At 41.6% G+C, this 15,557-nt stretch overlaps 1 protein-coding gene across 1 annotated transcript in view; it reads right to left on the reverse strand.

Moving 5' to 3' along the window:
• Nucleotides 1-15,557, reverse strand: part of nfatc1 (nuclear factor of activated T cells 1) — a 334,609-nt gene that overhangs the window by 306,991 nt on the left and 12,061 nt on the right. The window contains exons 2-3 of the mRNA XM_070888572.1: nucleotides 8,714-9,848; nucleotides 5,033-5,192 (exon numbers count right to left, since the gene is read on the reverse strand). Coding sequence (XP_070744673.1) covers nucleotides 5,033-5,192; nucleotides 8,714-9,848 — 1,295 coding nt within the window. The remainder of the gene's footprint in view (nucleotides 1-5,032; nucleotides 5,193-8,713; nucleotides 9,849-15,557) is intronic.

The following is a 15,557-nucleotide window of genomic DNA, read 5'->3' on the forward strand; positions in this document are numbered from 1 at the left end:
AGTGTGTGAGAGCATGAGTGTGAGTGAAAGAGGAAGAAATTGTGTGTGAGCGAGAGGGAGAGAGAAAATGTGTGGGAGCAAGGGGGGGTGGGAAGAGAGAGATGGGGAGAGAGGGGGGAGAGAGGGGGAAGGGGGAGAGAGAGAGGGGGGTGAGAGAGAGGGGGGGTGAGAGAGGGGGGGGGTGAGAGAGAGGGGCGGGTGAGAGAGAGGGGCGGGTGAGAGAGAGGGGCGGGTGAGAGAGAGAGGGGGTGAGAGAGAGAGAGGGGGTGAGAGAGAGAGAGGGGGAAGGGAGGGGAGAGAGAGGGGGAAGGGAGGGAGGGGAGAGAGAGGGGGAGGGGAGAGAGGAGGGGAGGGGAGAGAGAGGGGGAGGGGAGAGAGGGGGGGAGGGGAGAGAGGGAGGGGAGAGAGGGAGGGAAGAGAGGGGGGGAAGAGAGGGGGGGAAGAGAGGGGGGGAAGAGAGGGGGGGAAGAGAGGGGGGGAAGAGAGGGGGGGAAGAGAGGGGGGGAAGAGAGGGGGGGAAGAGAGGGGGGGAAGAGAGGGGGGGAAGAGAGGGGGGAAGAGAGGGGGGAAGAGAGGGGGGAAGAGAGGGGGGGAAGAGAGGGGGGGAAGAGAGGGGGGGGGAAGAGAGGGGGGGGGAAGAGAGGGGGGGGAAGAGAGGGGGGGGAAGAGAGGGGGGGGAAGAGAGGGGGGGGAAGAGAGGGGGGGAAGAGAGGGGGGGGAAGAGAGGGGGGGGAAGAGAGGGGGGGAAAGAGAGAGAGGAGGGGAGGGAGAGAGGAGGGGGGAGGGAGAGAGAGAAATAGTTAAGAAGAAAAAAGTGAACAGATGAGCAATGATGGAGAAAGACAGCAAGAGTTCTGTTTAACGGCAAATAAAATTGCTACTGCAGCCTCGACTAATGATTTCCATCCAGTTCTAATAAAAATGTATGGTTAAGAATTACCGACTGACAAGTTCTGCAATAATCTTTGAAATGGACATGCTCTATTCAATTTATCCCACCTCTGTCTTTAACCAAACTGATCACAGCACTCCACGGAATGTTTCCAATCATTTTATTGGCAACCTGAAGTTATATTGCTACTTTTAGGGAAAAACATATACTTATACAAGTTGTGATTCTTATTTCTTCATTCTTAAAAATAGAGAATGTTTACTTTTACCACTTCAGTGAAAAATGTACACTTGGCTGTAAACATTCATGTTAACAAAGCTAGTGCAGATTTTGTATCAAGCCATAAACTGTATAATTTGTTTGCAGAATGCTTTAAAAAAAATGAACCGCTCCACAATTTCTGAAAAACTGCGTGAGCATCTAGGAAGTGAAACCTCAAGTAACAGCCGACAGGATGTTAATCTTAGGAGAGGTGCTTCGTATCTCAAAACTTTGGTCATAGCAATAAACTGCAAACTGCTGACAAGAAATAGATCAGCATTACCAATAATTCTAGCACTTGAGCACTGCCAGTGGCTCTGATCATCTGCCTCCCTGAAAGAAGGGTGTTTCCTGCTGTTGAAAAGGCTACGGATTCCACATTTAGTGCCATATGCATTGATGTGGTCTCCAGCAGCTGCACACTGACACTTTTTATTTTGGTAAACCACATTTTTAAAGCTCACGAGAAAATGTATGTTATGTCTGTCAAAGAGGCAGAATCACTTTTTTTTGCCTCTGGCTCTTTGCAGACCACAGTTTAACAACTGTCAAAACCCACGTAAACTCCTGGCAATTAAAAATAAAATCCTCCATCAATAACACTCACGCAGATGATTGTAATCGTTTTAATTTATTACAACTCTTAAACTCAAGTTTTTCCATATGTCACCGACAAAAAAGAAAAGAAAAGCTTTTGTGTTCAAAATCATTTTCAGTTCAAATGCAAGGGGATCAAAAGAGCCCTCGTGAATCTACGTGGCTGTAGGACTGTTGGGCAACATTTAACGCTGCGTAGCACAATGAATAAGTGCACTGTGCCAAGTCCAAATCATTGACAAGGGACAAATTGTGGGCTTTTCATCAGAAAAATAAATCATATCACATGACATTTTTTTAAAAAAGACCTTATGCACAACTTGGTAAAGCGGTGCCGAGTTACCTGATTGGAGCGAGCGGGGAGTAAATCACAACTGATCTCAATGTCATCAAGTTGGGATGGGTAGGAGGAAGGCATGGGGGAGAATCAGCCAGCTTTCTTGATCCCGATCACTATAGAGTGACTCTGTTAGAAACTGTCTGTGTGGACACTGGCCAAGGGAACGCGACAGGACTCAGGAGTGATGTCCTAATGGTTGAGTACGCTTCTCGCACTCACTGCTCAGGCTCACATATGAAAAGTGACCACTTGGGTGAGGACAGGCTTGAGCCTGTGTAACTTTATTCCAATGTGAATTACGTCCTTCAAGAAAGAAGGGAAAGAAGCTGAAACAAAACGCACTACTACTTTAATACCGGTCTTGGACTATCAGATTAATTTATTTAGCAGTGCTGCTGAAGTTACACTGAAACAGCTGTAACTCACAATTTGACTGGTGTACTGCAGAAGATAAGGGCCTTCAAATTAGGCTGAGAGACAATAGGTATGAACAAATCAGGGTCAGAGTCTAACTATCAAGTGACTGACTGGCCCGTCACCCCACAGTGCTGGCGGGAGTCCTGGTCCATTTCAAGGGCCGGGCCTCATTAACATAAGCGTACTGGGCTGCAATAGATTCGAACAGAAATGAAAATCAGGCGGTTTCTATAACAGTGGCCAATCTGCGACAAGTGTTTGACATCCAAATGGCAAGTGAAGCCTTGGACAGCTTCATTACTGGTGTTTGTAGTCTAAAAGTCCACTGTTAATAGTTTTAGCAATATCTTTTAATTGAAATTAGAGGCAGTAATGAAATTCAGCATAAATCTAAAGGTACATTTTCTTCTGTGGGTAAAGTTAGAGAAAAATGATTTGACCAAATTATTATAAAGCATTTACAATTTAGTGGGAAAATATTTATTTAGCTTCACACGCAGAGGAAAATACATCCACTTATTTCATCCAACTCAGCATTCTGGTTTTTGAATGTGCTTTTTGAACTTGTGGCTGCAACAAATTCCATCAAATCTCTCCCTTTAATTATATGCTTATAGTAAGTGTACCTACCATTTCCCTCTATACTTGCTGAAGAATTATAAAGATGCCAAGCCATTGTAGCTGGAAAAACTTCATTGGACATTCGACCTCTACCACCTAGAAGGACAAGGGTAGCAGGTGCATGGGAACACCACCACCTGCAAGTTCTCCTCCTAGTCACACACCATCCTAACTTGGAAGTATATTGCCATTTCTTCATTGTCGCTGGGTCAAAATCCTGGAACTCCTTCCCTAACAGCACTGTGGGAGTACCTTCACTTTCACCTTCACCTCACTGATGGCAGCGGTTCAAGAGATGGCTCACCGCCATCTTCTCAAGGACATTTAGGGTTGCGTAATAAATGCTGGTCTTGCCAGCAACGCTGAATTCATGTATGAATTTTTTTTTAATTATACAACAAATATTCGAATACAATATTTTCTTAGCAAGTCAGCATCAGAGAATGAATGAAGACTGGCATTTATAGATATAAACCCTGATTTAAGACTAATTAAACAGACCCTTTATGAAAATATATTTATTTCATTTGCATATACTTAGTATGTGCATCTAAATGAAAACTTCACTTTCTTTCAGCATCAAGCATCTGCTTCATCTAGTAAAGTGAACAGCACATTCGTCAAAAATGTCAAACTCATTACACATATAGCACTTTTTTTAAATGTTTCTAATTTAACAATGAAGACAAATAAATTACATTTAACCTGACCATAACCTGAATGTACACTTTTGAGTAAAGGACTGTATATAATTAACTAATTCAGAGACCAATGAGCCGAAAGCTTCAGGACTGTGGATGAGACAAGCCACAGCAAGAGATACACCAACTCACTTCTACCAACACTTGAAGTCACGAGCAAACTCGTGCTGCTCATCAGACAACAAACTGCAATATTAATGGACGAATAAACATCAATGCTGAAATTTGTGCCAGTCATGACAACATCTGGAAGAGGTGCCCTGCATCAGTAATGATTCACAGTGGCTGCATTATAAGATGCCCCCATGTTCTAGATTCCCCCTCCAGAGGAAATAGCTTCACTGTATCTACCCTATCGAATCCTTTTATCATTGTAAACACATCAATTAAATCATCTCTCAACCTTCTAAACTCAAGGGAATACAAACTAAGTTTATGCAACTTGTCCTCATAATTTAAACCTAAAAGCCCCCGTAGCATTCTAGTGATTCTGAGCTGTACCCCCTTCTAAGGCCCGTATAGCCTTCCTGAGGTGCAGTGCCCAAAACTGACTGTAGTATTTCAGATAGGATCTGACCAAGGCACCATATAAGTAAGTGTTAAAGGAAGAGTAAATAATTGAACACTTATATTTTGATCCTCGGTTAATTTACTTAGCCACTTCTTTTCCCTCCACATCCAATTCCCACTCTCACCAAGTTCCCATTTTTAAAGTCCTCACTCCAGTTACCAGCTCACTCTGTGGGCCAGCTCACATTGCTGTGCTCTCTGCTCTCATAGGCTTTTACCTTATTTCGGGAAGGAAAGCTGCCATCCTTACCTGGTCTGGCCTATATATGACTCCCATCCCACACCAACGTGGTTGACTTTTAACTGCCCTCTGAAGTGGCCTAGCAAGTCACTCAGTTGCATCAAACCATAACAGTGGTTCAAAAAGGCAGCCCACCACCACCTTCTCTGGGCAATTAGGTCTGGGCAATCACTGGCGGCCTTGTCAGCAACAGCCACATCCCGAGAAATAATTAAAAATCAAATATAGGTTGCATTTGCACCACTGCTTAAAATGGAATTGTTGCTGCACACATCTTGCAGAACCCATGTACTACACATTATTCTCTTAAACTAAGAAAACATATTTTACAAGATAGAAGACTGGAGATTATTCAAACGCTGAAAGAAGCTGTACTTATATAGCATTCAAACCTGCACAATAGGGTGTCCCCCACCAGATGCCTTTACAGCTCCACGACTGCCCTCTGTCTCATAATGTGCTCTGTGATGTGATTTAGGTTGCACCTCAATCTCAAGCTCATATGGTCCTGAATGGGATGACAACTGCCAGTCAAGGGCAGGTAAAGAAGGGCTAAGGAGAAGGAAATAATTAAATTTAGTGATCTTACAAATCTGTTTTAACCACGCCAAAATAATATATAAAGCTTGCGTATGTCAAAATACCCTTAAATATTTTACATACAAATGATTATAATCAATATTATATTACAAATTTAAGTTAATCTACACTTGTGCAATATATGGCCAGAGGTTCTTTGAACGTCATTGGAAATAATCATTTGCTTTACTCACTTGAGGAACAAGGTACAAGTCACACATCAAGCTGTACCACACTTGGTCGGGATCAGATTTCTTCAAAACTTTCAACAATTAGTATCACATTAAAATAAAATTGATTAGGTATTAAGCAGTTTTAACTATAAAGGATCTTCCCATTACAACAGAGCATATAAAGGGTTATCTTTCAATCATATTGGTATGTTTACTATAGTACTACTTTGCATTGTTCGGTAAAGGTGAGGCTCTATCTCTGCTATGTACTTCATTTCCTGTAGCCTAGATTATAGTTGCTCTACATATGGATCTTGCACTTGTTCTTAACGATCTTTTAGCTCTGTGTCTGAATGTATGTAAAACGACCTACTTCTTTAAAAAAATGACAATGCCCCAAACTACTTGAAGACATGCAAAGTGAATCAGTTACCAGACAATGGAGCTACTTCTATCTTAGCTATAGGACGTTATTAAAATGGGCAGTGATATCAACAAACAACATGATGCAAATATGAGACGGTCCATCATTCACTTTTCCTCCCTTGATTCATTACATGACTTGCACAGGCTCATTTTCTATTGGAATGTTTTTATTGGTTGGAAAGAGAGAAATTCGATATTTACTAGTTTTGTTTTTAAATATCAGCCACCTTTAAAGTAGAATTCTCGTGATATGAATGCTTCATTTTGTGTGATTGATACTTAAAACACATTTGTTTCTCATTTTAAATTAATTTGAATATAATCCTTTCAAATCCAACACAACGTTATGATGGTACTAATTGAAAATGCACTTCAAAACTTTGATGTAAAAATATGACAAGATATTTTATTCAGATTTTTAAGATTTTAAAATGATTCTCAATATGTTTTTAGTGATTTTGCTCCTAAAATTGACATTTAACAATGCACATGATTTTTGTAGGGCTTGCAAAATGTGGTTCTGTAAACCTCTTTCAACTACATTTGGAGATGGTATCAGATGCTTTTTACTTTATATTCTTTCATTTCCTCTTAAAATGCCATTAAAATGTATCAAGTAAACTGTGAGAAAAATGTGTTCAAAAATAAACCTCTACAAATTAATACAAAAAGAAAATAGGTATACAAAAGTTTTTACTAAGTATTTGTCACCTTGAATTTTCACCCAGAAAAGGCAAAATTAATTTTTCCTCCAACCAATCTAGTTTCATCATTTTTATTAATGAAAGATTTCCACAAAATCGAATCTCTAGAAAGACTAATAATATCTGTACCATAAAATGCAAGATACGCCCATCAATGTAGCTTTGAAAAGGTCTGATAGGAATCAAGGTAATTTTAGAAATGGCAATTTCAATCTTAACCACAAAAAATTGGGAGGTAGGAGATCACTTTCATGTTCATCCTTCAATTTCTAGTGATCTTTTAGCCAACTTTCATTCATTCATTTTTAATGAACTTCCCAGATTTATGTATTCACAAGCAAATGGATGAGCTGTGGAGGGGATGATTTGGAGGGTGAAGAGGAATCTTTTAACACAAATAGATATCCGAATTCAGGGGGTGAATTTCTACGGCGGTTTTCCCGATTGCCCAGGGTAACTTTGGCAGAAAAGCCTGCTGAATCCCACCCAAAAAATGTCGTCAACAGCATTTCCACCATTTTTCCTCGGGTTTCCATGGCTCTTCCCTTGAAGTTATAGTGGGCAAGCAGGAGAACCCTAGCAGAAATACATCTTCTAAACGGTCTACAAGAGAACTAGTACCTAATGAATACATTCTAGAATCCTCAAGGAGACAGGAGGGGAAATAGTTTGTGATAGTTAGAATGAGTTTACGGTCTCCGAGTTGCTGATTATTTTCTGATAAGATAGCCTGTAATTTTTATTTAATTACAAAGTAAAATATTGAGCAGCTTTTCTTAGTAATTCATCCTGCATTGGGGCATAACTTTAAAATTAGAGCTAGGCCATTCAGCCATTCACGGGTTATGTCAGGAAGTACTTCTTCACACAAAGGGTACTGAAAATCTGGAACTCTCCTCCCACAAAATGCTGTTGCGGTTAAGGGTCAATTGAAAATGTCAAAATTGAGATTGATAGATTTTTGTTTGGTAAGGGTATTAAGGGTTACAGAACCATGGCAAGTAGATGGAGTTAAGATACAGATCAGTCATGATCTAATTGAATGGGGAAACAATCTTGAAGGGATCTTTCTTTGTAATTAAAGGGAAAACTTCTTAGAAAATAAGCAGCAAACTTTAATTAATTTACTGAAAATATTATTTACAAAACAAGAAGTTCAATATTTCAAAGGAATACCCAATGACCTGTTAAAGACAGGAGATACTGAAGATATTGGCCTAGATTTTGAAGTTAAAATAATGGTGAAGCCATCAACGCTCACTGTTATTAAAGAGTAAATCGGACAGCAACTTCCATCGACCGTACACGTGCAGCTAAATGCGGAAATCAGGGCGTTGCTGTCAGAGTTGACCTGCTTCTCCAGAAGCTTCGCTACACCGGTATCTCTCTGAGACTTGCCATTGAAACACATGGAATGGCGTGAAGTTGTAGTAGTATCGTGATAGATACACACTAAACTCACCAGAAAAAGTTGTCCATTCCAGTGTAAGAAACTTTTTATTGGTGTGATAAGTCTTAATTACTGCCAAACAATCTCTCTGGCACTGAAACTTAACTTTTACAAGTGTGGCGTATCATTCCTTCAGGTTTTAGTTATTGTTTGAGATTTTTTAAAATGTAAATACATTTTTTTTTAAATTCTGTCTCTTTTATCTCTCTCTCTTAATCCCATCTTTCTTTCGCTTTCTATACATGATTGGGCATTGAATTAACGATTCGAACTGACACTTCCTAGTTCAGACTGGGTACATCAGTAAGGATTCTTCAATCTAATTGGTTAAGGAGATGCACCATTGCTTTTTCTGTTCATACAGCTTGCAAATCCCCTGTAGAGGGCGCTGCACCAAAATGGCTTTCTAATTATAGTACGTTCCGGTGCAAAGGCCCTCAGAAAGTCTGTAGGCAAGTGTAAGTGCAATGAATGGCATTCACTGGTGAGCACAAACCCGGGTCATTATGTTTCATACTAATGGTGGACAGAATAATTTTCAACGACGCATCATTGCTCTAAACTTCCGTACTTCATTGGCTGTAAAGCGCTTTGGGGTGGCCTGAGTTTGTGAAAGGTGCTATATAAATGCAAGTCTTTCTTTTTATGAAAGTCTACCACCTTTCAATGTTATTGCTGTAATGCTAGCTACGTGTTTAACACTGGTTGGCAGTGAAAATGAGAAATTTCTATCTTTCATACCTGGCAAAGGATGATGATGATGACACAGATTTCGGTTTAGCCCATGGATATGGATGCTGAGGTACTGATAAATACTGTTCACAGAAACTTTCTTTTTTGACAGGGAGCCGAGACCCAGAAAATTCTTCTTGCAATGGATCTCCAGATGGCGAATAGGCTCTTTGATCGTCATTACCTGGCTCAGGCTTGAGAGACATGGAAGGGGTTTGGTCTTGTATAGTTCTTCTTGGGGACTTGACAGGAATACTGTCATTGATATCCATACAAGAGTCAGTGGTGAGTGCTGTAATGGCTGCAAGAATAGCAGAATTGTACTGGTTTCCACTCCCCAACCACGTTTCCTCAGTTATGCTTACCCGAGGAGAGGCCTGTGGTGATGGAGTTCGAGAATGATGCGGTGAATAGGATGGCTGGCGGTAGTACCCACCATTGAATGAATGCCTTCTTTTGCCACATGGAGACTGTGGCCTGGATGAAGGTCTTGAGGTTGGTCGTGGGCTCAGCCAGTTCTCCTCAGTGATACTTGTTCTAGGTGAAGTGCCCGGGGAATGCCTCGGTGAATTCCAGAGGGTACATGCAGCTTGCCCACGAGGGAATCCTTCCTCATGGGCAGTGCCTTTGGGGGAGACACATGGTGACTGCCAAGGAGAGGTCAGTGGAGAGGTATCATAAGGATAGGAATAACTTGATTCAGATGCTTCTGAATGGCAACTTCGAGAAGAAAGACTACTTGCTGGGCTTAAGCATGAGGGATCTCTGTAGGCATCTGCATTTGGGAGAGACAGGGTAACTACTGAATTGGAGCGCTTACAACTAGAACCATTCTCGACTCCATCTATCTCAGTTTCACCAGCAAACTGATTATGGCCAAGGTGTATGCCAGGATAGGGTGTAATTTCTATCCTTGGACTCTCAAGGGTTGGAGCACCATTTGGTCTTACATTAGGAGTCAAGTAGTAGCTTGAAGCTCCAGTGTCAATGTTCCCCCCATATCCCATCATTTGATTTGTTGATGGTAGTATAGAAGCCACTGGACTTGAAGACTGTACGCCATGGCAGGATATTGGTATGGAAGGATTTAGCACACCTGTTGATGGAGTGACTGTAATAGGTGGTGAACCAAAATTGTAGACTTCTGTGAAAAAAGAACGATAAAAATTCCATTAAGTATTTTTATTTGAACGAAAGTTTCACAAATATAAACACAAGATATTTATAGAAATATAAGATAGCCACTAATAAATCCAATAAGGAATTCAGGAAAACCTTCTTTACCCAGAGAGTGGTGAGAATGTGGCAAGTGCTACCACATGGAGTGGGTGAAGTGAATAGCATCAATACATTTAAGAGGAAGCTCGATAGGTACAAGAGGGAGAAAGAAATACAGGGATACACTGATGGGATTAGATGAAGTGGGGTGGGAGGAGGCTTGTGTGGAGCATATACACAGACTATTGTTGGGCTAAATGGCCTGCTCCTGTGCTGTAAATTCTATGTAAAACTGTGATTCAGATTTGCTTTGCCTGAAGGACAGCATCAAAATCAAAACTCAGCTACTTTTCATACAACCAACTTACATGTCACTAATTACAGGTAATATTGTCTTTAATCCGAATAGGAACCAAGCTTGTCTGGTACTAATATAATAAAACAATAGGCGAATTATCAGTTGGAATACCAATTAAAACATTCATACATAAACTGCCAATTGATCAGAAAGCTTAACCTTACAGATTGGTTAAAGGAAATTAAAGTTGGATATTAAAATGTGGACCCCACTTATATGTATAGTTTGCTGTCAGGCATTAGATATGAATGTTGGTCGTGTCTAAAGGTCACGATACAGCTGTATAAAATCCTCACTGGTGATATTTTTTTCTTTCTCATCAATAATAATAAACTATAACTGTAGTATTCACAGTAAACATACAGAGAAAGTGGCAATGACAATTGCACCAGTGTTTTATTTAACCAGAACAAAAAATAACTTGTATAATAGGAACATTCAAAAGTACTGTTATATGAAGAAAATCACTATTTATTTATTCTTCTTCTTTGCACTACTGCCATTCCCAGTTAAGGGACAAAAGAGTTCAATCACTGATCCCAGGCTCTCAGTTTGGAGCTGCACTCAGGAGTACGGGTTGAACAACACCATTGCTACAGCTCTGACCTCCACTTCAGGTGTGCTCCCTACCGGCAGTGCAGGATCCGTGAATTTGCTCTCAGGGTCCTGCCAATACTGCAACAAATGTTTTCTTCTCCCTTCCGTGATGGAAGTGTTCACCCTGAGCTAGGTCTACCACTTGATTTTGTGGGGAACTGAAGATGACATTCCATGTTGCCGTGCACCAAGATGTACATCAAAGGGTCATGCCACTTCAATATATATTTTTTTAAATATCAAAATATTAAAACTTATTTTCCTTTTTAAAAAATTACATTGTGGCATCTCTGTAGTCACTGAAAGGGTTTTTCTTTTGAAAGTTATAAAATCAAAAGATTTCTCCCCATCATTTTGAATGAATTTAGCATTCGTGGCACTCAAACAAAATAACTGGTCATTTATCACACTGCTGTTTATGGGAACTTGCTGTGCACAAATCGATTGCTCTGTTTACTTGCTTAACAAATGTAACTGCACCTTAAAAGTAATTTATTACCTGTGAAGTGCTTTGAGACACTCTGCGAAGTCCTTCCCAATCCTGAACTTGCATTTGACCAGTTTGTGGTTTAACTTGAAATAACGCTCAATATTTATTTTTTCCATTCCACTAAGAAATGAAAACAACCAAATTTTATAACAACACCTTTTTCATCTTCAGAGTGTAAGTAAGCAGAGCAATCAATTTGTGCACAGCAAGGTTCCATAAATTGCAGTGTGGTAAACGACCAGTTATTCTGTTTGTGGTTGTTGGTGGTGGGAAAACTACTGCCCAGGGCACTGGAAGAATTCCCCTGTGCCATGACGTCTTTTATGTCCACCTGAACAAACAGGCAGATCTGGCCCTAGTTTAATGTCTCATTCTATATACCTCTATAAAAAGGTCCCCTCTAATTCAATTCCTTTTAAAGTTGAAGAATCCAATGGAGGGGGGTGGAGGGCGGAGAGGAGAGGGGAATTTTAACCTAAAAAGAAATGTGTGGGTTTGGAGCGTAGGGATAGTTAAATTGTTTTTAAAAAATCGGATTCACGACCTGCTCCCGCCTCCAACCCACCCACTTCTGGTTTTAACGGAGACAGGACGGCAGGCAGGACAAGGGCAGACAGCCAAGCCGCTGCCAAGAGGTGGGACATCAATTTAAATATTACAATGAGGCTGGAAGCCATCTTTTAAACCTCCATTTTGTTTTTACCATCCTCATGAGGCCTCCAATCACCTTCCTGGACTCCGCTCCCCCAAGTTGATCCTGAGGCCAGCCCTGATCGACCTTCCCCCACCCACGAATCAGCATCAGGCCAGCCACAATCCTCTGGTGGTTGGCCCCGAAGTGTTCTCACCCCCATCACCCTCCGATCATCCTGAGGCTGCCCACGATCCTCTGGTGGCCGGCCTCAAAGCGATTTCCACTCCCCGCACCCCCACGATCCCTCGATGTCCCCGATCTTCTCCCTAACCCTGCCCAGTGCCACAATGTCACTGACCTCCCTCTGCCCCCATAATGTCCCCAATCTTCTCCCCCCTCACTCTGGTCCAACAATGTCCCCTGTCTGTCCTCCCTCCCTCCCTCCCTTCCCCGCTCCCACCCCCTCCCCTGCCGGTCACACGATGTCAGCAATTTTTCATCAACACCCTCCCACCCCCCCTCCACAATCCTCCAGAGGCCAGCACTGGCCCCCACCCAATCCCTCCCTCCCACAGCCAGCCAGCCTCTCCATCTGGCTGGATGTGGTCAGGAAACCGAAGTCTCACATGCAAATTAGGCCTTGCTATTAGTAGGCAGGGCCTGCGGGAAACCCAACCACCTCTGAGAACCCCCCGCCCCCAACCCACCTTCCCATTAAAAAATGTTCTAACCTTTCCTTATAACTCACTTACTCGTTCAGCATTAGCCTCATGGCTCTCCTCTATGCCATTTCCTAAGCCTTGGATGTTTCTGTTGTGCCTCAGTGATCAGAGCTGAATGTGGCATACAAGGCATGGCCTGACCAGAACACGGTACAACATCAGCACAATGGCCCCAGTCTTATTCTACCGATGCAGCTCAGTATTCTGTTTGCTATGTAACGTGCTGCTCTTCAATTGCTGCACACAGTCAGACTATCACTCTGATCTTCCCAGGTCATGGACCAACTGCAGTGGAGATATCATATGAGGGAAGACCCACTCACAAGCCTCTACCAGTGCCATTCTTTGCTGGCTATTGGCAGCCAATTTTTCCTCCATACAGAAGTGTACCTGAAGATTGGGAATTCTGCAGAGTGAAACGATCAAACCCATCTCCTATCAATCCACAATAATGTACATCAGTGCTACCTCAGTGACTGAAGGATTCTATATTTTGGCATCACACTGATTAGAGTTAATATTTTCATAGTTCTAGTACAATACCAGAGTTATTTTCACAAGATAAGGACAGTCACAGGAAATCTGCTTGAAAATTAAAAATTAGGGGGATTTTAACATTGTTACTTGAATGCAAGTTCTTTACAAAACAGATTCTAAAATACATTAACACAGCAAGGCCCTATGTGCACTACAGCTGAAAAATACCCATTTGTGGTCACTTCTGATGCTGTATCAGTTTAGTTAATTTTGTATCCGGACAGTTATTACCGCAAAAAAAAACTCAACTATCTTTCCTGCCAACTTGGTTTAAGTCATTTGTTTTCACAATTAGATTTGAACACGTTTTGTTTACAAAACATTTGGAAAGAATTTGTATTGCCTTTAGTGTCAGCCGTGGTTCAGTGGGTAGCACTTTTGCCTCTCTGAGTCAGAAGGTTGTAGGTTCAAGTCTTACTCCAGGAACTTGAGCACAAAAGCCTAGGCTGACACTCCCAGTGCAGTACTGAGGGAGTGCTGCACTGTCGGAGGTGCCATCTTTTGGATGGGACATTAAACTGAGGCCTGGTCTGCTCTCTCAGGTGGACGCAAAAGATCCCATGACACTATTTCGGAGAAGAGGAGGGGAGTTATCCCCGATGTCCTGGCAATATTTATCCCTCAATCGACATGACAAAAACAGATTATCTGGTCATTATCACATTGCTGTTTGTGGAAGCTTGCTGCGCACAAATTGGCTGCTGCGCTACCTACATTACAACAGTGACTACACTCTAAAAGTACTTCATTGGATGTAAAGTGCTTTGAGATGTCCGGTGGTCATGAAGGGCGCTATAGAAATGCAAGTCTTTCTTTCTATAAACTAGCAATACATGCACTTGCCTCCCTTCCTATGCAGCATCTTGGTTTTCTCCAAAGGGACTGAGTAGCACAGTGGTTTAGTCAATTCACCTCTATAACCTGGATTTTAATCCAATCCAGATCAAGGGGGGTAAAAGTCTCATTGCTGTTTCTTGTATAAGCCAGTCTTACAAGTCTCCAGCCATTTTTATACTGGTGCTGTTTTAGCTCAGATTGAAAGAGACCTGCATCTCTGAACCAGCTTGTGGTGTTTTCATTGCTCAATCTAGCCCCCTTACTCTGGTGGCAGACTCACAGGCCCATGAGAACCTGGATGTACAGGTTAGCCACCAGGATGATGCAGTTTAGCAGTTTAAATGCCTGAAGCTGGTCCACAGATGATGACCCCCAGAATCCAAATAGAGCAGCGCCAGTTCCTAGTGAGCACAACTCCACAGTGCAAATTGTCCATACTTTGATGTTAATTATAATTCTCACTCAGAGAAGAACTGTTGGCATGGGAAACAGAAGTGTCACACTGGTACACAGTATGGGTGCTCATCTAAGGTTAGGTTTAACAGACATTGTTGAGGCAGACTAGGGAGAGCTTTACTCTGAATATAGGCTGCGCTAAGCCTGATTTGGCAGTGTTTGATGTGGATAGTTGATGCAAAAAGTAGAAATACATTTCATTCACAGCGCTGACAATCCTCACCATCACAAGCAGAGCAATTCACCAACTATTGAGACAAAAATTAATTTAAAATATACTGCATTTCTTGCAGTGGTGAAGAATGGCTTGTTTCTGTGCTATAAATTCGATGTGATTTAGATTTATTGGGGAGGAGAGCATTGGTGACCAGGACTCCTAATTTTTAACTAATTTAACTAGCAATACCAAAGACCCAAGTAGTTAAGTCATTTAATGCAGAATTACCCACATTCACTTCCAAGAAGTGCATTTTAGTCAACAATGTTGACTTGTCAAAGGTTTCAGTAGATTCCTGAAAAAATTAGATTGGGATCCCAGAAACATAAGCAACAGGTTCAGTTTCTGAGGCATTTTTGGCCTCAAGAACCTCAAGTTGTTTTGGTTAACTGGTTGGATGCTGACTTTAAAAAAATAAGTCATTCATTTTGCATGCAATTTTTTAGATCTTCATTGCTGATTAAAGTTTTATTAACATCATCATAGAAGACAAATAGTGCAAATCCAAATAGAGGGGGGAATTTTAACCCAAAAACGAGTGGGTTGAGGTCATGTGGGAAGCTAAAATGTTAAAAATCTGAATCCTGACCAGAAACTACCTCCAATCTGCCCACTCTGGTTTTAACTGAGGCGGAACGGTGGGGTGTGTGGGGAATGGGGACAGGGATGGGGGCGAGCAGCCAACCCGCTTCCAGGAGATGGGCCATCCATTTAAATATTATAATGAGGCTGCCATGCCTCGAATTTAACTTTCATTTCAAATTTAACATTAGTTGGTTGGGTTTTG

This window comes from Pristiophorus japonicus, chromosome 1 (genome assembly GCF_044704955.1).
Source record: "Pristiophorus japonicus isolate sPriJap1 chromosome 1, sPriJap1.hap1, whole genome shotgun sequence".
Classification (NCBI taxonomy): domain Eukaryota; kingdom Metazoa; phylum Chordata; class Chondrichthyes; family Pristiophoridae; genus Pristiophorus; species Pristiophorus japonicus.